This window comes from Symphalangus syndactylus, chromosome 13, assembly GCF_028878055.3.
Source record: "Symphalangus syndactylus isolate Jambi chromosome 13, NHGRI_mSymSyn1-v2.1_pri, whole genome shotgun sequence".
Classification (NCBI taxonomy): Eukaryota; Metazoa; Chordata; class Mammalia; order Primates; family Hylobatidae; genus Symphalangus; species Symphalangus syndactylus.
Window position 1 is genome coordinate 75,158,712 of NC_072435.2, and position 23,509 is coordinate 75,182,220.

The following is a 23,509-nucleotide window of genomic DNA, read 5'->3' on the forward strand; positions in this document are numbered from 1 at the left end:
CTCCCCAAGTGCTAGGATTACAGGGTTGAGCTAGATGACACTTTTTTTAAAGTGTCTTCACTGGTTCTCTTTTGTCTAAAGCAGGGCTACAAAAGAAGATTCTGAATACTTAATCAAATACATTTCTGGCCAAGTGTGGGTTTTATCAGTCCCTGATGTTAATAATGAGATAGTTGAACTAACTTAAGAAACTTTGAATACCTTTGTTGTAGAGATTTCGGAAAAAAATCTTACTTGCTCTGACTAGTGATCTTGAAGTAAAGCCTTTAACAAAGAAAGCTAGTAACAATGATAAGGCCATTAAAATTTCTGTTATTTTTTTATTATCAAATAATTCTATAAACTTACAAAATCCATAAATTCCTAGCAACACATTTTTAACAAAGATAAAAATAAGAAAAAATGTCAGTTAAAAAATAAATAAAACATACCTAGAAATGGAATCCGTCTGTAAAGAAAGAGAAAAACATAGGCATACTAAATTTTTATGCTTTCATTGAACTATTAACCTATGATTATAAGTAAATTTAATGTAGTATCAATAGCATTTTCACACTATTAAACTAACATCTATTTTCTACATATGCTTTAATTTTACTGAGGTTTTTATGAAGAGGTTCTAGAATACAGAGTCACTGTATATTTTCACAGGCATATCATCATGCAATTACATGTGGCAATTTATGGATATCTCCTCTGACTTCCTACAATAACTACTTACAATATTTTTAATTAAAATAAAAAAGACTAAGAAACATATCTATTACATATACCCACTGAGCAGGAGGAGGTAATATATTTACATTAAGAAATGTCAAGTTTACTATGATATCTCAAAGCAGTCATTTTACTCATTTTTGTTTCTGAGGCAACAAGAAGCAAATGAATGAACACCTAAGGTTCTTTATGCATAACAGTATATACATATTTTGTTTAAAATTTACTTTCTCGAAATCTAGCTATATACCTTTAAGGTCAGCAATTAGGTGATAGGAAATTTAATTTTCTCAAGCAAGTGGTATGCTACACTGAAGTTCCAGAAAGTCTTATCTAAATCATGAAATGATTAATAAGATAAAACAGTCTTACTGGGGACCAAAGTAGTCTTTTTCAGTAGTCAAATTTAGCCTTTTCTTTTTCTATTGAAATACTCACTGATTCTATAATTTATTCAGAACGGTTTGTTAAACTTCTTAATTTAAATATTAGTGATTTCCCACTATATGTATCTTTGGAGATACTGTAAAATTACTAGGTCACTTTTGGGATTGTTTAAAGTCTATTTTGGACTAAAAATGTTCTACTAAAGTCTATGTAATGTCCTCTGCAAAACCAATTTTAACTTTGCTCCTTACATTGTTTTTTAAGGTAATGTTTTATTTTATTGATTTATTCTTTGGTTTAACAACCACTAACAATTTTAAAGAATAAATTTCAATTTTCAAGATAATCAAATTCAGTAAAATGGCCATTCATGAACTAAAATGTCTACATATCAAACAAAAATAATACATCTCACCTTATAGTCTGCACTTATATTCACTGATTTAAATTTTAAAAATAAAAAGTCTAGTCACAGAAATCACTCAAATTTCGTTTGTCTTTAAAAATCATGGTGTTATCACTGATTACTATTACTGTTTTTGAGATGAGGTGTCGCTCTGTTTCCCAGGCTGGAGTGCAGTGATATGATCACAGCTCACTACAGCCTCAACCTCCTGGCCCAAGTGATCCTTCTGCCTCAGCCTCCTAGTTAGCTGGCACTACAGGCATGCACCATCAAATCTGACTAATTTCTTAAATTTACTGTGGAGACAGTGTCTCCCTATGTTGCCCAGGTTGGTCTTGAACTCCTGGGCTCAAGCAGTCCTCCCACCTCAGCCTCCCAGAGTGTTGGGATTATAGGTGTGAGCTACCATGCCCGGCCTAGCATTATTTAAAAACTTTTAAGAATTGTGGTAAAAACCACATAATATAAAATTTACCATGGAAACCATTTTTTAGAGTATATAGTTCAGTATTTTTAACTATATTCATATTGTTGTGCAAAAGATCTCTAGAACTTTTTCATCTTGCAAAAATAAAACTCTATATCCACTGAACAAATTCCTTTGTCCTCCTCTTCCTAGCTCTGGCAACAAAGGTTCTACTTTCTGTTTCTATGATACCCAAATAAAATAAGTGGAATCACAGTTCTTGTCTTTTTGTAACTTGCTTATTTCATTTAGCATAATGCCCTTGTTCCGCAAATTTTAAGATTAATTTTCCAAAGTAAAAATATCTTTTTAAAGATAAAAAAGATTAAAACATATAGAAAGATATTCAGAAATATCTTTCTGGCTATGGTATTGAAAAGTTCATATAATGGTATACAAAGTTCCTGTGTAATTCCTCATATCTCCATTCTCTAGATAACCACTGTTACCTAACCAACCTTTTCTGGACACATAATATCTATGTGAATACAGAAAATATTGATCTATGCACATACATTGCACCTTATTTATCTACATCCATTCATTCTTCCTTTTTCTCATGGTGTAGCAGTTACTAGGTTTAGGTGAGATGACACATGGCCCATGTTGGTAGCAAAATGGCTGCAACAGTTCAGTGATAGGCTCTGTCTACCTTAAGCCAACTATAATCCCATCCCTATGAGGTACATCAGCCTGAGGATGAAGCTGACACAAAGGACTGCAGAATATAACTGGAGTACAATACATTCTCTTTGTTTAATCCAGTTTGACTTAGGTTTCATATTGTTATTTGTATTTGTTATATTTATTTATATGTTCATTACTTATAACTAAAAGAACTCTAAACAATCTGAAGTAAAAACTACTTAAATCGAAAATAAAAAAACTTTTCTTCTTAGAAACAATGTTCCTCTTCATCTTAACGTATCTCATATATAATTTTAACAGTAAAACTTAAAATACAATATACATCAATATGCTTCAAAATTACAATTTTAAAAGCCAGACAATCTCCCTTCCACTCCGGCCTGGTGGGGGTTGGAGTCTGCATGATAAGGCAATGAGAGGTGTCAGATGGGGATGGTTTACTAATTTCCTCCCCTCTTGTTTAATAAAGAAGGGACATAGGTAAATTGGAGAGTTCTGATAACTGATAAGCAAAATATTTAGGTAACAGTTAAAGCTTTAGGCCTGCAAATAATTTAACCTCAGAACCAATGCACTCCTCAGTGTCTGGCCACCTAAAGATAAAATAAAATTTTGGGGTCAAAATAGGCAAACTTGGCCCTAAAATAATGTTCACAGTCACCTAGCACAGGTAGCCAACTTTTGTTCACTTCACATTGCTGTAGATCCTTGCTGATTAAAAAGAAATGTAATAGCTCTATTAAGGAACTTCAACTCAAAATGAAGAAAATAATATTAATATGACCAGAATGCTATTTCAGGCTAGACAGTGCCAGGTTTAGACTCGTGTTGTTCAGCTCTATCCTCATATGAACAGAAATATTTTAAATATTTTTTAGCTTTCTACACAGCCAAACAATCAGGAAGGGAGTGGGGAGAACTTTCAACCCTTGCTGGCTATGCAGCCTTGTCATTCAAACTTGCTTTAGGTCCTTCATCAGTACTGAGAGGAAAAAAATGTCTTTTAGATTCTCAACATAAAAATCTGTTGGAGACTCTAAATTTCTAAATATATGTAAAAGAAAGTTAAAAGATGCCTATCTTCTCTAGAACATAACTTGAAATAAAATCTACAGAAATAAAATCTGAGCCTACTACTTCTGGATTTCCACTACTTCTGATTATCCTTTAGATATTTTCCTTTGGCCGAGGGTACTATTTCTTTTTTTGCCTTTTAACTCTGAAGGTTAAATGACATACAATAAATTACATCCACTTAGAGTGTACAATTTGGTGAGTTTTGGCAGTTCTGTATATCCATAAAACCACAGCTAGGATCAAGACCCAGAACATTTTCATCACCTCCAAAACATTATTTTGTGACCCTTCCCAGTCCTTTTAATCCTGACCCCAGGCAAACACTGATAATGCACACCCAGCATGTAGGGAGAGTATGCAATAACTGCTTTGCATGAATAAATATAATAAAACACAATTTAAAAGTAATTATTAAAAAATATGAATACTCTTCAATACAAAAAGTAATGGTATTTACCTGAGTTTCTTTCTTATTGGATCCCTCTTCTGTGTCTGATTGTTGTTCTTGTTCATTTTCATCACTCTAAAAATAGATTGCCAATTTATATTTTAGGAAATTTTACGAATAATTTCAAAAATTATTTTTTAAAATTATTTTTGGCAGTTCTTCTCTCTCAGAATATACATTGAGACATTTGTAGATAAAATGAGATGTCTCGGATTTTCTTCTAAATAATATGGGAGTTGGGGGATGGGGTGGGAATTTAGCTGAAAAAATGAATACTTGGGGTAGGGCTCATTATACAATTATGTTACTTCTATAAAGTATATGTTTAACTTTTCTATATTAAAAATCAAAAGAAAAATAGAAAACCATTTTCGATTTCCCCATCTGTTCTTCCCTTCTTTGTCATTTATGTATGATTTTCCCTTTTTAAACTTTTTTAAATGGACATATGCACTCTTGATTCATCAAGTTGAATATATATTTTGTCCACAGCATGGACAATGCAAAGATATTAAAACTCTTCAACTCCATTTAATACTTTCCCATATTTTTGTGCTATTGTTTTCATATGCCTTAGCTCTTTATATATTTTAAACTGCATATGACATTGTTTCATGTAATTAGGTAATTAGTAATTAAGTAAAATTAAAATGGACTAAAACACTGCAATTAAAAAAAAGTTCAGAAAAAGTTGACCTAAATATGTTGTTTATTTAAAAAAACACAAATAAATTGAAAATAACAGAAAAGATATATTATACAAAGATAATCAAAAGAAAGCTTTTCAAAAAAGCAGAATTTAAGGTCAGATATAATATTAGAGATAAAGAGGAACATATAGTGAGAGATGGGTCAGTTTAACAGGAAGACATGATTCCATGTTCTTTCAGTGAAAGAACAGATAGAAATTTTCTTTAAAAAAATATTTTGATAACAATAGAAGTAAATGTACTGCTACATACAATAGCATAGATATATCTTATAAACATAACACTGAGTTATAAAATTTATAGTTCTAGTCATATGCTCTTCAAAAACAGGCATAGTTAACTACGGTGCTAGAAATCAGGATACTAGCTGACTTTGAAAATGAAGATGATAGGGATTGAGAGGGAGAACATGGCCGCAATCTACACTGCTGTTTTTATTCATGATTCTGAGTAGTGATTACATAGATATGCTACTATTGTGCTAATCCATTAAGCTATATATGTATGAATTATGTTTCTAAACATGCCATACTTCAATAAAAGGTTTATATTTTAGAAAATGGAAACAAAATCAATGAATAGCAATGTCAGGCCTACAATCAAGGACCAGGAAAACACTAATTTTTACAAGACTGTTGTAATTTGATAAGCAAAGCACTGTCTCTATTTAGCATGCCTTGAGATGGAAGTAATCTGTAATGTAGATCTTATAATGATATTTATGAAAATGAAATTAAATAGACTCCTTAGAAATTCTTAAAAGATGTTTTTACAAGTACAGAAGCAGTTTACCTATTATAAAATAATCAATGTATGCACTCTTGAGCTTCAGACACTATTATTTCTATTCCATAATTAGGTCAGAACCACTCCTTTTAAGTAGTACCAACAATCTGAGTAGTTAACTATCCTTAAAAATAATTTTTCTTATTTAACAACTCAACTCAGAAAACACAGTGATAATTTAAGGAATATAAAATCTAAGGCATATAAGAAATTATTAGTATGTATTTTTGGACACATTAAGAATACTATCAAGAATACTATCAAATAATGTATTTTAATAGGTTCTCACATCTTGTGTCCAAAATGAAACTCCTGTAGATCTTCTTTTCTCTCTTGGTCGTCGTCGTTCTCTGATTGATTTAGGTTGTGATTTATCTTCTCCTTCTTTCTCCTCTTCTCTTTTTTCTCCCTCTGTTAAGGATTGCAGTGAACGACAATATAGCAATATATCTTGACAATATTTTGCAAGGTAATTATAAAAACAATGGGTAAAATGGGCCAGGGGACTATCTAGGGGGATGGAAGGTAGGCATCTGCTACAACTTAGCTCCAGCCAATTATTGGTATGTGAGAATTCAGATCCAGTGTTGCCAGATCTGCCAACTTTTCAAGAAATGGCAAAAATCTGAAGTTTGAAGTGAGTATCTCTAATTTTAAATGTTGGTTCAACATTTTTACAAACACGATGCAGGCCTCACACATAGCAGTTTAAAGAACTGAAATATCTCAATGATCAACATGAGAAAATATATAGCTGGAAATTGGGAAGAAACTTTATTTTCTGGTGTTTATTCTACATTACTACTGATATTATCATGACTAATACTGTAAGATTTAGTCTTTAAAACATGAAATGCCTATATTTAGTACTTATATCTGATTTAAAGTAGGAATTACTCAGAATTTAAATAGAAAGTTTATATAAAATAGGAAATGGTAATAATGAGTATCAATATGCCAATATATAGTTGAGAAAGAAATGTATTTTTTAATAAGCATAAAAATGTGTTTTAGTGAGAGCATTACATGTATTTAGTAATTTTAGTTTACAACAATTTCACAAAAAACATTTAAATGATACGATCTACACAGTAGGCAAGAAATAGCTTTAAAGCATCTGAGAAGTACTACACTAGTCAACTGCTTCTAGAAATAGTCACCCACCAGTTCAATATTAACTTTTCTTTGCAGGTGGACATGAAGATTTTTGTGAAGTATTAGGTTATAAAAATATTAGTATCAACTGCAGGCCATATTATTTTCTATTTCTGTTTTCTACTTTTCTCATTCTCAACCTTCATATTCTTTCTGTTTAGGTTCAGTGAATCACAAGTTAGGATGCTGTTCCTTTTCTGTTGAATTATTATTTAGGAAACCCTAATCCAAAGGATTATATGAAGAAAGCAAAGTGTTTTCAAAATTTGGTATTTCTTACCTCTTTCATTTTCTTTTGTTATTCCTCTGGAGTAAGCAGAAGTTATGCCTACAAGACTATTTGGCCTATTTAGTTGACTTGAAGCATAGAGTGAACCGCTCATAGTAGAAAGTGAAGAGGATGGAGTGGTTGAACTTGAAGTTGATACTGGCCTATAACGCTGGTAAGTCTGTGAAACATTAAGATCAAAACCCATTTGAAACATTAAACACAATTAAAAACATATAAAATACTTAAAAATTCATTTCAGAGAAAAGGTAGTGTACTAATCACACCAAAGTAACTCAAATTTCCAGCTAAAATCCTTTACAGTATTTTGTATATGGTTTGTTGGTATATAAATCTCTTGTATGTTCAGGATCATAAAGACTCTTCGTACCATTTGACTTAAATGTGTTTTTGATATATTGTTACCTCATCATATGTTCTGGAGTACTTTTGTTTATATTCGTCTTCTCTAGATGTTTCTGACTCCTTCTTTTCTTCTTGTTTCTCTTTATCTTGTTTTTCTTTTTCCTCTTTTTCTTTTTCTTCATTTTCTTGTTCTCTGGTTCGGGTAGAACGACTTCTTCCTATTGTTTTCTCAGCTTCTTGAAGATCAGTTAATGTCACTCCCTGCACACACAAAAAGACCAATATAATTATGAGATGCATTAAAGCTTGTTTCAAGGAATATTTTAAAAATAGATATATTACATACAAATGCATTAAAAGTCAAATATGCATGTTTAAAATTGGTTTGCAAATGGAAACAGCAAGTTACATTCATTCTATGAAGAATCACCATTAGCAAGCACGATAGGTACTGGATACTCTATGCATATAAATGTTCCCCACAAGTTCAAAGTAGAGAAGAATAGCCAATATATGTACTGTTTGTATATTATAAATATTTATGTTTATACATATGTCTGTGTGTGTATATATATGTGTATATGTATCTATATACACATGCATGATGATTGTTAGGGCTTAAAAGAGATTTTGATAAGTTTTTCAAGATCTGACCTTGAAGAACAGGTTAGATTTCAAGAAGTGAAAAGTATAAAGACAGAAAAAGTATATTAAGGCCCTAGCAAATAGTTCAGCTTGAAAGCTAAGTAATGGTAAGGACAGACAGCTGAGTCTGGACTGTGGAGCTTCTTAACTGTGGGAAAGCAGAAAGACACAAAAGTATACATCATATACAGCATAATTAGAATGACAAAACAGAGGTAAGGAGATCACCAGCCTGAATGACATTTTTTTCATACTTGCACATTAGTTGTTTATACCTAATATAAGAGCCTATTCTCTGCCCCCCACTTCCAAATATTCATAGAACTTTTAAATAGTTATTAGACATCATATATGATTAATTTATTCTAACCAAATACTCTGTGCCAGACACTGTATTAGGAATAAGGATTTTAAAAATACTCAAAAAGACACAAAGGCATATGTTAATTAGATGAAATACAATAGTAACAGTGTAACCATACAAAAGGCTATAAGCAACCTTTACCTTTTAAGGATTTACTCACACTAGAATTACTAGAATAACTACAGCAACTTTTACCTTTTAAGGATTTACTCACACTATATACTGACATCAATATTTTCACAACAAAATGAAAAAGAGAAAGGTAACTTGTTTTATGTCTGTGTGTATATTTTATATGCTACTTATGTAAGTTTTATATATTAATTACATTAACTATACCTGTGTTGATCTTCTAGATTGTCTTGCTTGTCTAGATCTTGCTTTTCTTTGGGATTCAGACTCTTCATCCCTAACAGGAGTGAGGTATGATCTACAGTAGTAAATCGAAAAATCGTTAGTTGTAAATGCAATACCTGTTAATGTAAATATCTATCAATGTATATGAATAAAACATACAGGTTTAATATCTTAGTAAGTTTTAAGGAAAAGTCTTCAGAAAATGGTCTTTGAAATTCAATAATGCAATCTGATAATTTCTTTTCAGATTGGAACTAGTTATATTTTAACAATTATATTTTCACATCACGTTTTAACTTCCTAACTACATTTTTAAAAATAATGTAATTTAATTTTAAGATGGAACCACATTTTTAAAAAGGATTTAGAGAACTGAAGATTAAAAATTTTAGCTCTATTGAAAAAAATAGAAGGATTTCATTTAGCCCAATTAGGCAGAATGGATAAGGAGTAAATTTTTTGTTTGTCTGTTTTTAACTGAGGAAGGTCCTCTTCTTCAGCCTGAAAACATCCCCCAAAAGTGATAATCTAAGCATCTTATTAAATGACCTACTAAAAGGGGCTTTAAATTCTTCTCTACCTACAGTATTTTCAAATATTGGAAGACAGGTATCAAATTCCTTTCTAAATCTTTTTTTTTTTTTGAGACAAAGTCTCGCTCTGTCGCCCAGGCTGGAGTGCAGTGGTGTGATCTCAGCTCACCATAACCTCTGCCTCCCGGGTTCAAGTGATTCTCTCACCTCAGCCTCCTGAGTAGCTGGGACTACCTGCGCATACCACCATGCCCGACTAATTTTTTTATTTTTAGTGGAGACGGGGTTTCAACCATGTTGGCCAGGTTGGTCTCGAACCCTGACCTTAAGTGATCTGCCTGCCTCGGCCTCACAGAGTGTTGGGATAAAAGGCGTGGGCCACCGCACCCGGTCTCCCTGCATTCTTGTCAGTGTGCTTTTACTAGTGACACGTCAGACAGCATATTATTGTTCATACTTTTGAGTGCTCTAAAAAATTCCAGTGTTTTTTTATATATAAACAGCTTCTAAATCAGCATGTTACTCCTGAGTAACTGATTTTCTGATATAAAGAACAGGACTTGGCATTTATCTTCACTAAATTTCTTCTTATAAATTTAAGCCTATGTTCCTCTTGTCACGAGGTATGCACCTTTTCAATAGCATGTAATCTGTGTCAAAAGTTAAGTAAGGCTGGGTGTGGTGGGTCATGCCTGTAATTCCAGCACACTGGAAGGCTGAAGCAGGCTGACTGCTTGAGCCCAGGAATTCGAGCCCAGCCTGGGAAACACGAGGAAACCTGTCGCTACAAAAAAATAGAAAAATTAGCCAGGCATGTGGTACATTGCCTGTAGTTACTCAGGAGGCTGAGATGAGAGGATCACCTGAGCCTAGAGATCAAGGCTGCAGTGAGCTGAGATTGTACCACCCCGCAGCCTGGGTGACAGAGTTGAGACTCAAAAAAAAAAGGTAAATAATTAAAGAGTCAAACAAGCAAAGATATGACAGAGCCCTGCAACACAACATAAAGACTTTCCTCTGATAATCAATATTTCTTGGGAAGTTCAATCATTAACGCTTCACTGAATTACACCACCTAGCTCACATTTCTCAGAGAACACTTACAGAAGTAGAGTACAGTTGACTGCTGAACAACACAAGTTTGAACTGTGCAGGTCCACTTATATGAAAGTTACACCAAGTGTGCCTCTGCCTCCTTCCACCTCCACCACCTCTGAGATAGTAAGACCAATCCCTCCTCTTCCTCTTCAATGTGAGGACAAAGAGAATTCTGATCTTAATGATGACCCACTTCCACTTAATGAGTAGTAAATATATTTTTCTTCCTTATGATTATCTTAATAACATTCTTTTCTCTAGCTAGCTTTATAGTAAGAATACAGTATATAATATATGTAACATACAATATATGTGCTAATCAACTGCTTATGTTATTGGTAAGGCTTGCAGTCAATGGTAGGCTATTAATTTAGACTTGGGGAACTCAAAAGTTACACACAAATTTTTGACTAAACAGGGAGTTAGCACCCCTAACCCTTGCATTGTTCAAGGGTCAACTGCATCTCTATCTTCTATGCTGTTTAAATTTATTAAGTTTATTCCACGTATCCCCCTCTCAAAACCCCAGGCAATGATCTAGTGAGTTTTCTTTTTTCAAATACTATTTTTTTTTTTTTTTTTTTGAGACGGAGTCTCGCTCTGTCGCCTAGGCTAGAGTGCAGTGGCGCGATCTCGGCTCACTGCAAGCTCTGCCTCCTGGGTTCACGCCATTCTCCTGCCTCAGCCTCCCGAGTAGTTGGGACTACAGGTGCCTGCCACCACACCTGGCTAATTTTTTGTATTTTTAGTAGAGACGGGGTTTCACCCTGTTAGCCAGGATGGTCTCGATCTCCTGACCTCGTGATCCGCCCACCTCAGCCTCCCAAAGTGCTGGGATTACAGGCATGAGCCACCGCGCCCGGCTCAAATGCTACTTTTAAAAAAGGCTCTTTCTTGGCTGGGCACGGTGGCTCATGCCTGTAATCTCAGTAGTTTGGGAGGCCGAGGCAGGTGGATCACCTGAGGTCAGGAGTTTGAGACCAGCCTGACCAACATGGAGAAACCCCATCTCTCTTAAAAATACAAAATTAGCCGGGCGTGGAGACGCATGCCTGTAATCCTAGCTACTCAGGAGGCTGAGGCAGGAGAACTGCTTGAACCCGGGAGGTGGAGGTTGCAGTGAGCTGAGATTGCACCATTGCACTCCAGCCTGGGCAACTAGAGCAAAACTCTGTCTCAAAAAAAAAAAAAAAGGCTCTTTCTTTTGTTAGCTTTAACATTCTTCTCAATTTGTAATTCATTTTTTTAGCCTAACACTATTCATACAATCATAACAAACCTCTGAATTTACTGTGAGTTTTATGCCTTTTCTCTGTGTCCTTTAAAGCTCTCAGTTCAGCGGGTATAGCACATCTTCAAACATCCTTAGAATCATCTACCATTTTTTCAAAATTGTTTTAAGACAGCCCTCATTCCTTTTATGTATATATAAGGAAATCATATTTCTTTCTACAACCCTGAAGTTTTTGGAATCTGTTTCTCTAAAACTAGAATATATGACACTATTCTCAGCATTTACCTCCTTAGATAATTAACCCTAAGATGACCAGGTAATTTCTCACGCAAGATCTTAGTTGCCTCAATTTCATCAATTAACTCTTACTTATTGCTTAAAATCAGTTCAGAAAACTGGTTCTTCTTGCTGTTTCTACATAATTACATTTGTAGCTAAGTCAAGAAATTCACAAGAGGGAGTTTTGCTTGAATGGGACATCCAACGTACTTATATTAAGATGAAAATTCCATCACTATTATACTTTGACTTTAATTTTATTTAGATATAACAAATACCATGTTTTTATAACTATTATAGTGAGTTTCCTGGGACAAGCAATTCAAAAGGAATAAGAGAATAACTAATAATCTTATTAAAATTTAAGAAACATTAATTCTGGGATAAAAGAGGGGCTTGTTATAGAAAATGATTGCATAAATTAGGGAAATGCTACACATTCTAACCTTCTCTAGGAAAATCACAACAACATATTGAAAGGTCTGTGATACAATGAGAGATGTAACCTGTATTAACTTGGCTTAACTCCGTACTTCCTAAGACCATTTAAATAGAGAATCCTCCACCCCTGACCCATTTTGTGGCATATCCAGTAAATACAGAAAAGTGCTCCTAAGAATATCAGCCTGGAAAATGTCCAATGGCTATTTTTTCCATTCATTCATTTAATTTATGTACCTACTGGCCCTATGCAAGTTATTACTTTTTGGACTTCTACCAAAGGAAGAGAAGAAAAAATAAAAGGAGATGAAACCTAAATGTGATAGTTAATCTGGTTAAACAAAGCTTATAGCAGGCTGGGAACAGTAGCTCATGCCTGTATTCCAGCACGTTGGGAGGTCAAGGTGGGAGGACTGCTTGAGGCCAGGAGTTTGAGACCAGCCTAGGCAACATAGCGAGACTCCATCTCTACAAAAATTTAAAAAATTAGCTGGGTGTGATGGCACACCTGTAGTCCCAGCTACTCAGGAGGCTGAGGTGAGAGGATCACTTGAGCCCAGGAGGTCATGGCTGCAGAAGCTATCATCACACCACCACACTACAGCCTGGGTGACAGAGATCCTGTCTTGGAAAAAAGAAGTTCATAGCAAGACAGATAGGGTGCATGCTATCACTTTAGCATTTCATGAGCTGCTCTGAAACTAAATATGAACGTGAACTACTGTCAAATTTGACTACAGTCAAATGTTTCATATTTAGTGTCTAACAGAGAAACTTGCATTGACACTTGGCTCTTTTTTAGTACCATGGCAAATAGTACTATCAACCGTTACACTCTCTCCCAATGAGCCTGGATTCCTTTTCAATAGTTTCAAATTGCCACGAAAGTCAATAAATCTATCATATCTGGTTTCACATATGAAGGTTAAGGGGATAAAAGTTACTAACTAAAAGACATAAAATCTGCACCTGCAGATAATTTTAATTTTCCATATGACATTCATCCCAAATTAGCATAAAAATAAAGCTTATCAATTTTTAATATAAACACATTTCCTTTATTTGATAATTACCATCTAATATTCAGTTCCTTTCTCCTCCTTTGGGGTACCTATCTAGAGCAGACCTCTAAGAATACGATGTAGAGAAGAAAAATAATTTATATTATTTTATGTACTTTTAATTGCAAAGAGCTGATCATTAAAAGATGATAGAATATACCCACCTAACCCCATTGTTGCCTTTATCATTGCTGTATCACACTGACCTACTGCATCTCTTTCTTAGAACTATATAGGGTATATAATTTTATTCCTTAGATGCTTACCATTTTCTGAGCAACCCAAAGGGTATACCTGTGTTGACTTTTTTTGTTTTAGCCACAGTATATTCTCAAATCACCATTTATACATTTTTTAGGCAAATTTTAAATCATACACATTTCAGAACCATTGACAAAATTTAAATAAAAGACAAAGAGAAGAGGCCAACAATGTATTCAAGATTGCAAACAATTATTTCACATGAACAAAACACAAACATTAATATCACTGCAAACATCATTGAAACAAGGTAAGACAAACAAAAAACCTCTATAATATAGACCAGAAAAAATGTCGCCAGACACATTTTTTTCTTATGCAATTAGAATCTGTTGTGTTTAAAAATATATCCAAGCATTTAATTTTCAATCTTCAGTGTCTTCCATTAAAACTAATTAGGACTAATTCTAAAAGTCAAAACTCAATTCTCTTTAGCAGAATAAACAATCTGTGGGTTAAGAATCATAATTTGTTCTGAAACAACTGATGATTCTGGGGAGACATTTATTAGGTTTTGTCACTGGAGAAATTTTCAAAAGCACTGAATCTCTATGCTAGAGATAGAAAAGATTCTAGAAGTTAAAAATAATATAAATCAAACACCTGATTTAACAGGAGAGTTTCTGACTCAAAGATAATTCTAACCTTAAGAATCAAGGCAGAGTAAGGAGTAAGAAACCAAGAACTTCTGATCCTTCTTCCTTTCAATAATCCCTCTCAACCCCACCACCAAAAAAAGCAAAGCCCTCAAACTTATTTAAGTTTGATTAAATGATGGATACTAATTTCTGTTGGCTCTGTGGTCTTACTGAGAAGCACTACAACAACCTAAAACTGACTTAAGTTTATAGGAAAAAAGGGAAGATAATTAAAATATAGTATGACCTATACTGGTACTCAAATCACAAAACACTAACCACTTGCAGTGGCATTATAAAAGTACCACTAAATTTCACCATAGAAATAGAAACAAAACCTAAATATAGGCAAAAACTAAAGATGCAATAATAGAAGAAAAAGTTAACACTAACTTATTACTTTTCATATATTCAAACACAAATATTACTGTGAGGCCATTACTACTACAGGCCAGGCACTTCACTAGGCAACAGAGAAAAAGAACTCTGTATGTAACTACTACGTGACAGAAATAAAACAAAGTTAATCTGATCAGTATTTTAGTAAAAAAAAAAAATTAGTTACATAGTTAATTTAATTTTGCAAGAATAAAATATAAAAATAAAGCTGACATTTGGTTTCCTAAGGTTTTATTTTTTTTTAAGAGGGAAAAAAAAAGCTAGGGATTATGCATAATATAGCAGAAAGAACTGAACTTCTTTTCCTGCAATCTTGGGGCTAGCCTCAGCCCTCACACCAATAAACCATACAAAAGTAAAATAGTCACATATTATCTCTGGGTCTCAGTTTCCTTCGGTAAAGCAAGGAAATCCCAAAAGATAGTTAGTAAGCTCCTTTGTACATCTATGATTCCATGCCAATAGGCGGCAACAGAAAGAAGTGAGCAATCTTTTAAAAATATTTAAGCACACAAAATAAATTCAGACTCTTTGAAAAAATCTAAATAATAAGTGCTTTCTATGTATCAGAGATAAAACTAAATGAATGTATTCAACATACTCAAAATTATTTGGCTTACACTTATGCACAGAAGTCTTTCCTTACCAAGAGAAGAAATTCTCCAAATCAACAGGAACAAAACAGTTCAACATCCTTCAAATTTCTTAATAATGGGAGGAAACAATGAGAAGAATGATAAAACCTGTTTTGTCATGTTTCATCTAATTTTCCCTAAGTGTGTGGTGTTTTCAGTTCTTCATCAAAAAAAATTTTTTGAAATAAAACCACCTTAGAAACTAAAATGTTTAAGAAAACAACTGTCTTGCTCACTGACTTTAAACAAAAAAACATTAATTCTGTCAGAGGTGAGTCACAAAGCCTAAATATAAATAATTGCTAGTTATATCAATTTACATAGTTCTGAGCTGACAGGGTATTTCATTTATTAGTCTACTGGAGAGATGGGCATCAACCTCACAAGAGCTTTTTTAAAACAAAAAACAACTTTGATCACTGGGCAAGATATATCAGCAGTACTGTTATGACCTTTACACACCTGCGTCTCTCCCTGACCTCTGTTGTGGAGGAGACAGTGCCAGCAGTAGTTGTAGTCAGGGTTGTGGTAGAAGCTGCAGCATTTACAACAGTTGGAGCAACAGGAATGGTCACTGCCGTAGGAATACTGTCCTTTTCTTTTTCAGTACTATCCTCAGCCCACAAACGATTTGAGGTACTATAGCATCATAAGCAGCAACACAAAAAAGAGAAAAGGAAAACAGCTAAACAGTGAAAGCACTTTCTAGCAGCTGAAAACACATGACTACAGGGATGGATTTTTTTAAAACGCAAGGTGAGACATCCTTAAATTATGAACCAAAAAGCTCACCCAGAGTTGTCAAAGAGAGAAATTTACATTTTAAGCAGTCTAATTCAAGGAAAGTTCATAGTTCAGGAACTTAAAATTTCCCCCAGACATGCATAATTGCCTCATTTTGGAACCAATTTTTGTCTGCAAATAAATTTAACAAGATAAATGAAAAAATCCAGAGCCCCACAATCTTCTAAACAAAAACGCATGCACATACATAAGCACACAGTAGACCTGAGCACAAAATATATCTGTGACTTACCTGCTTTGTGTGCCTGCTGAGGAAGAACCCGTTGTAATCTTTGTAGTAGTGCTTGTGCTGGAAAGCAGGCTTTTCTGAAGCCCAGCTGCAGAGGTAACTGTTGGTGTTGATGTGGTGCTTGGAACACTAGAACTAATCAAATCATCTTGTCTTCTACCAAAGGAGCAACTAAACAAAAGAGTCATATCTATATAGGATGTGTTTGTATGTGTATTCTATAGTTAATGTCTATACATTATACAAATTACAAGGCTAGAAAAAAAATTTAAAAACTGTGTTCCTAAATACACCACCAGCTCCAGCACCAAGAGTTGCATCTACAACTTGCTAGAGTTTAGACGATTTCACTAATTCGGTAGTGTATCATTTTAGTGTCTCCTCCCAACTTTCTCAACAAGACAAAGATGATCTGATATTTCACATTTTTGAAACTATTCCACACCATATGGTCATGCCAGGCTGAGCCTGAAAAACACACTTTGGTTTTGTATTACCCAGGGAAAACAAGACGTTGACATTTTTTTGAAGAAAATTATTTCAGCAATGGGTCAGATACCTCGGAAGTAACCAATGCCTACATGATACTTGTTCACATCTTATTCTTCTTTTTGGTTGCTTTTAGTAAAGAAATTGTTTATAGGGCTTTTTTTCCTCTTCAATATGATATTACCAACATTCCAATTGAAGGCATTTCCATAGCTCTGAGTTGTAGGGCAAGGCAAATCTTTCCAGATCAACAATGACAACTAGATCCATTAAGATACCGGCCTGTTTAAGTTGTTCTAGTCAAGGAGTTCCTTCTAAAGGAGTTCCTTTTAAATATGTAACGATCTAAAAAATATTTCATAATATTTGAAGCTTAATTATATAATAGGCATAAGAACAAATTATCACCTATCTTTAAATATATATCCTGTGTTTAGAGTAAGTTTTAAACAACAAAAACTCATACGTAATAAAAACATATTTGTTTAAAATGATGTTAAACTGAGGGCTCCAAACAAATTGCCTCATATTTTTATAAATGAATACACAGAAACCACTTAAGAATAATATTATTACCTTTTATGATAAGTTGATCCTTCATTAATTGAGCTATTTTTTTTAAGATCATCTTCCCATTTTCTCCTTGTATATGAACTACTTGTTCGCAAACTTGAAGAATCTCTGTTAAAAGAACACCCTTCAGATTCTGGTAGATAATTTTAAAATAGGATTAAGAAAGCTGTACACTAGTAAATATTAGTATAAGCTGAAACTAGAAAAAACCTTTGGGAGGACACTTGGGAATACTTATCAAGAAGATAAAGTAATTTCAGTACTAAGATTATACCCTAAGGTGTAATTTTTCCCCTAAGTATGGGGGAAAATTCAGATATTTATAGAAATATGCTTTTGGATCACAAAATATAAAGTAGGGGAGACGCTTAACCGCAGAAGATCTACTTTATAGTATGTTATGTGCCGATAAAAAAACGATGCTTATTAAAAATATATATTAACATATAAGACTGCTTATGAGATCTTAGGGGAAAAAAATAAAAAATTAGATAACATGATTACAAGCATATTAAAAAGTTATTGGCCGGGCGCAGTGGTTCACACCTGTAACCCAGCACTTTGAGATGCTGAGGCGGGTGGGTCACGAGGTCAGAAGTTCAAGACCAGCCTGGCCAAGATGGTGAAACCCCGTCTCTACTAAAAATAAAAAAATTAGCCGGGCATGGTGGCAGGTGCCTGTAATCCCAGCTACTCGAGAGGCTGAGGCAGAGAACTACTTGAACCCAAGAGGTGGAGGCTGCAGTGAGCCGAGATTGCGCCACTGCACTCCAGCATGGGTGACAGAGCGAGACGCTGTCTCAAAAAAAAAAAAAAATCAAATTCTATAAGCTGAAAAACAGGAAGAAACAAACGAAAATATTTAAAAAATATTTAAAACAAACTAAAATGATTAAGGCCTTTCCTTCCCTTCTTCTTTCCCCTTTCCTAAATGTTCCAAATATTTAGAGAACTCGTACTAGTTCGTGACCTTATCTCCTCCCACTTTCCCCTTACTCTGTTCCAGCCACATATTCTTTGCTATTATTTCATGAACATACCAAGCCTGCACCTCCTCAGGACTATGTACCTGGTATTTACTCGTTCAGGAATATCCTCCATCTCTTCCCACAATACATACCCGCACATAATTACAATGCTCACGTATTAACTCTAATGCTAGATAATAAAGATTTTATAGTGAATGCATAAAGCAAATCAAAATAAACTCACCTGTTTTCTTTCTCTTCAATGTCAGATGTACTGGCTAGTCGTCTTGGTATTGTAGGTGCAACATATGCAAGCCTAGTTCCTTTACTATCCTTCTCCTACACAACAGGGAAAAAAATAAGTAAAAATTAATTTGTGTACTAACTATAGGCAATGCTAAAAGTATTAAGAAAAGGTTATTCAATAATGTATAATTACATAGCTATCATAGTTTACAGTATTTCAACAATTCCTAGCTAAACTCTAAAATTAATGTCAATCAATAATCAGCCTGTTGAAATTAGTTTTTTTCCCCTTTTAGCCCAGAATCAGATAATATTTTCCTAAGAAAGGAAAAAAATTTCTCCAGATTTTAATGACTTTTTCTAAAACTTCCATAACAGATTAAAGTAATACTGTGTCATAAGCTGAAATATCTTTATTTCTTCCAGAGAAATAAACTTTCAAATACGGTTCACTGAGAGGTCTCAAGCATTTATATTATACAAGCTATTTAGAACCTTGATAATCAATGCTCTCAAATACATCAAAATAGTCAAAACAAATATTATTTAAATTATATTTATCCAAATATGGCTAAGAGTGTGTAGTGACAATGACACTCTGATACATTCCTAGTAAGCTGGCATAAAATACCTGGAAACCAACTGCACAATAAATTGATAAAAAAGCAAAAATATTAGAATTACTTGATGAGAAATTTCATCTGAATTTCTGATACAAGGAAATATTTCTAAGTAGAGAAAGAAAACTGTATAGACAAAAAACAGTCCAAGCACTGAATATGCTATAGAAATACTGGTATTGAATAAACGTGGTACATCCTATATAATGCAGTATTAATACCACCTCTCAAAATAGAGTCATTAAATTTACTCATTAAGACAAAGTTGCTTGTAATATGGTAGATGAAAAATCTGGCATTTTTTTTCAGATACTGAATAAATGTAACTTATGAGTATACTAACATTCTAGAATAAATGTGTTCCTATGTTTTTTAAACTTCAGAAAGCTTCTTGAATCATAACAAACAAAATAAGCCTGCTCCTTAATACAGTTCTATTATAAATTCTCAAGTAAGATAATAGATTCCTTTAACGGAGTATAGTCCCATAATTTATGTTTTAGGCAAATACATCTGATCTTTCCAGTATTTATAATTCTGTATAAATTACATTTGTCTTACATAATTCATTAAGGTTAATTAACTTGATACCTAGATCTAAAGATAACTAGCAGAAAATCTACCAGATTTAATGTTCCTGGAAAAGAAACCATAAGAGTTTTCATAGAAACCAGACTGTGAAACAGATTACCTTTTCTTTATTATCCAAAGAGGAGGAAAGTCTGGGACTTGAAGCTGAACGTGTAACACCTGCAGTATCTTTTTCTTTCTGACCCTCTTTAGATGCTGTGATTTCAGCAAGTGCACCATAGCTGCCCGTCTTTCTAAGTCCTAACCTCCAAGTTGCAGGAGACTCATCTTTCCTCTCTTCTTCTTTGGGAGAAATTTTTGTAGCTGTGGTTGGAAACTGTGTTTATTTTATTTTTTAGGAAAAGAAAAAAGAATTTTTAAAGCTGATCAGTCCTTAAATTGGAAACAATAATGTTACAGATAATATATTTAAAATTATGGTTTACAGTTTCAGGATAAAACACTTACTAAATAGGTTAATGTCTTAGTAAAAAATGTAAATATCTAAAAATTTTAAAGAAATAGACTACCTTCCTAGGGGTTAGACTTGAGAAAACACACTACACACTTTATATCACACAGAAAAATTATGATGCAAATACAGAAAACAGAAATGAGCACACCATAAGGACTTAAAACCATGCATCTTTGGAACCAATTTATATTAAACTTGTTATGTTGTAACCTAATATAAATTCTTGCACATAGAAATGCCTCACCATAGATTTTTCACCCTTACTGGGCACAAGAACAATGCCAGTTTTGCGCAAGCCCTGCCTCCATGATGCAGGATCTACTGATTCCACCACAGGCATGATAGGAGCAATGAAATCATACTAAAGCCAATTAAAATAAGACAGGTAAAGAGATAAAGATTGAAAGCATGAAAACAGAAAAGGGAAGTTATGAACAAAAAATATTTTCTTCATTTTAAAATAATTTTATAATAAATTAAACCCCAATAATTGGGTAATGATCCAATCTTTAAAAGTCACTGGGAACAAGTTCTAGTTTTAGCATGAGATAATCTGAAAAAAATCTAATAAACTTCTAAAGCAATTAAAGGCATATAGAGTAGATAATACAGCATGTGACTGAACAAACTACTGCACATGAATTTTGTTTTTAATCCATGTATACACTGGTTAAAAAATTTTATGTCCAATATAATCAACAAACACTAGTAACTGATATTTTTCCAATTATAATACTTTTTTTAACATCACAGCCTTAAATTTACTGATTTCCCCACCAAACATTAACTATTTCAACTATAATAAAAACTAATTTTACGTACAAATATTTATGCTGTTTTAAGGGCTTTCCAACAACCCTAAAAATGCAACCTCTGTTATCTTTAGATCACTTCATCAACTTCACTTCTAGAATTTCTATACTCAACCACAGTTAACTATATAGATTGGTGAATATAGCAACTAACTAGTTGCCACAAGCATAGGGTATTAATAATTTTTTAAAAATCATTTCTTTCATATCTATTGCCAACATTTGCTATAATAAGCAGGTTAACAGGGCTTGTTAAAGCTCCCATGATGATGCTTGAGGGCCACTTCATGGACAAAACTGTTATAAAGATATACCTCTGGTACTTCCAGTAATGAATTGCTATCAATAGGGTCTAAGCATTCCTCAGTTCCTAAAATGTGCACCAAAGTGCTCCAGAGTGTCACAACAAAATCACGGGGGGCTCTGTAGAATATTTTAGTTTTGAGAGAAGCACAGTGACATCTCACAGACACTGCACAAACTGCCATTTTGATCACACTTGCATCGAACTACTTAATGAGACAAACAGGCAATTCCTTTCGCCAGTGGCACTGTGAAAAAAACCTACCAAACACTAGGGGTTCCAATGACCAAGAAAGTTTGCGAACTCTAATATTCTGTGCAATATGATAGGTACTGAGACAGCTGCTTATTGATTGGTGAGTTTATAGGGCTACACTGTAAATGCTAGGCTTTGTGGAACACAGATAATATTAATACGCAAATGATTGAGTGTGGCTGTAACCAATAAAACTTTAGGGACAATGACTTTTTTTAAATTTTTTTCTCCAACTAGTTTGCTATACAAAAACAAGTAATAGGCCAGGTTTGCCTCACCAGCCATAGTTTGCCAACACCCACATTAGGTCTCCCACCTCCTCAAAAAACAGAAACAAAAACAAACAAAAAACCTGGAAACAAACGTTTTTCCCCCATTATAAAACAGCCAGAGATCAGATAACATTTATTGTTATAACTGAAGCTAACATTTAACAAATATTTACTAGTGTGTGACCCTCAGCTAAGTGCTTCACATGGGTTATCCTGTTTCAACCTTATAATTACCCAATGAAATACTACTATTACTGTTATTTTAGAGTTGAGAAAAATGAGGCAGTACTATCAATTTTGAAATGGGCATTTGTTACACTGTAATGGCTGATATACCTCCACTCTGCCCAACATGAATTTGGATTTAAGTACTGCTTTATATGTCTAAAGGCAACTTTTAATTTTACTTGATACATAAATAAACCCTTCCTGAAATACTTAACTATACCTCCTCCTCCATTAAACTCTCTTCTTTGGCTTTTTTTAACTGGACGCTATCTTGACCTTTGTCTTTTTACTCTGACCATTCCTTTTCTTGACTGACTGACTCTGTGTGTGTGTGTGTGTGTGTGTGTGTGTGTGTATACAATATTCCTTATACAGGCTGTGTGTGTGTGTGTGTGTTTGTGTACAACTTTCCTTGCGCTAGCCCTTCCAGAGCCTGCTCTTGGATCTCTCATATTCTCTTTCTACTTTCTTCTCCTGGGGGATTAGGAGGAGGGTCTTTACTTCCTCAGGCTAAATATTAATTGTGGTCAGCTTATTCTCAAATGTGTTATTCTCCAGTCCAGTCTCCTAAATTTCCAGTCCTAATTTTACCTGTAGAGTGGACAATCTAGAACTATAACTGAAAACTTGAAACTCAGTATGTCTAAAATAAAACACCTTTACTTCCAAACCATCTCTTCTTCAGTTCCCTAATTCTGTTAATGGCACTAAGGTTATCTCTTCAATCTCCTATGTTTCAAAATTCACAATTATGCTAGACCTTCTCTGTCATTTTCCTCCATCCATAAATTAGAGGTCAAGTCTCTAAATCTCCTCTCCTTTATAAGCCCAGAGTTACTTCTCTAGCTCATATTATTAACATTGTGGGCAACTTCAATGACTTTCTAATAAACCTTTTCTCAATAAGCCTCTCATCTTCAAATCTGTACAGTGCTGTCAGAATAATATTCTATAAAGAATAATTCTCTCATGGCATTGTTCAAACATCTTCCATGACTCTCTACTACTTATCAAATAAATTATAAAAGTGTTACCCTACAGTTGAAGACATCCTGCAATATGCCTCTACTTTTCCTATTTACTTTGTATATATGCACCCTATAAATCAATCAAATGGAACAATTCATTTTTCCTGCAAAAGTATTCTATATTATCCCCACTTGCTCATATTGTTTTTCTTCTCTCCCTTTCAACAAGTTTTATAAGCCCTTCTTCTCTCAGGTGGAGTACTACCTACTTTAAGATTTATCTAAAATGTCCTGATTCTATTACCTTAAGTCAATTA

The 23,509-nt window shown here is 33.7% G+C and overlaps 1 protein-coding gene across 7 annotated transcripts in view; it reads right to left on the bottom strand.

Annotated features, from left to right (window-relative positions):
* The window catches only part of PPP1R12A (protein phosphatase 1 regulatory subunit 12A), a 161,930-nt gene that overhangs the window by 16,749 nt on the left and 121,672 nt on the right, over window positions 1-23,509 (bottom strand). For 2 of the 7 annotated variants that reach the window (XM_055239260.2, XM_055239261.2), the window contains exons 10-20: window positions 20,000-20,215; window positions 18,687-18,781; window positions 17,478-17,582; window positions 16,416-16,583; window positions 15,842-16,018; window positions 8,783-8,873; window positions 7,495-7,695; window positions 7,081-7,249; window positions 5,935-6,056; window positions 4,159-4,224; window positions 432-448 (exon numbers count right to left, since the gene is read on the bottom strand). In XM_055239260.2, the coding sequence (XP_055095235.1) occupies window positions 432-448; window positions 4,159-4,224; window positions 5,935-6,056; window positions 7,081-7,249; window positions 7,495-7,695; window positions 8,783-8,873; window positions 15,842-16,018; window positions 16,416-16,583; window positions 17,478-17,582; window positions 18,687-18,781; window positions 20,000-20,215 (1,427 nt within the window). The remainder of the gene's footprint in view (window positions 1-431; window positions 449-4,158; window positions 4,225-5,934; window positions 6,057-7,080; window positions 7,250-7,494; window positions 7,696-8,782; window positions 8,874-15,841; window positions 16,019-16,415; window positions 16,584-17,477; window positions 17,583-18,686; window positions 18,782-19,999; window positions 20,216-23,509) is intronic. The other 5 variants (XM_063615104.1, XM_055239262.2, XM_063615105.1 and 2 more) reach the window with 5 other exon arrangements.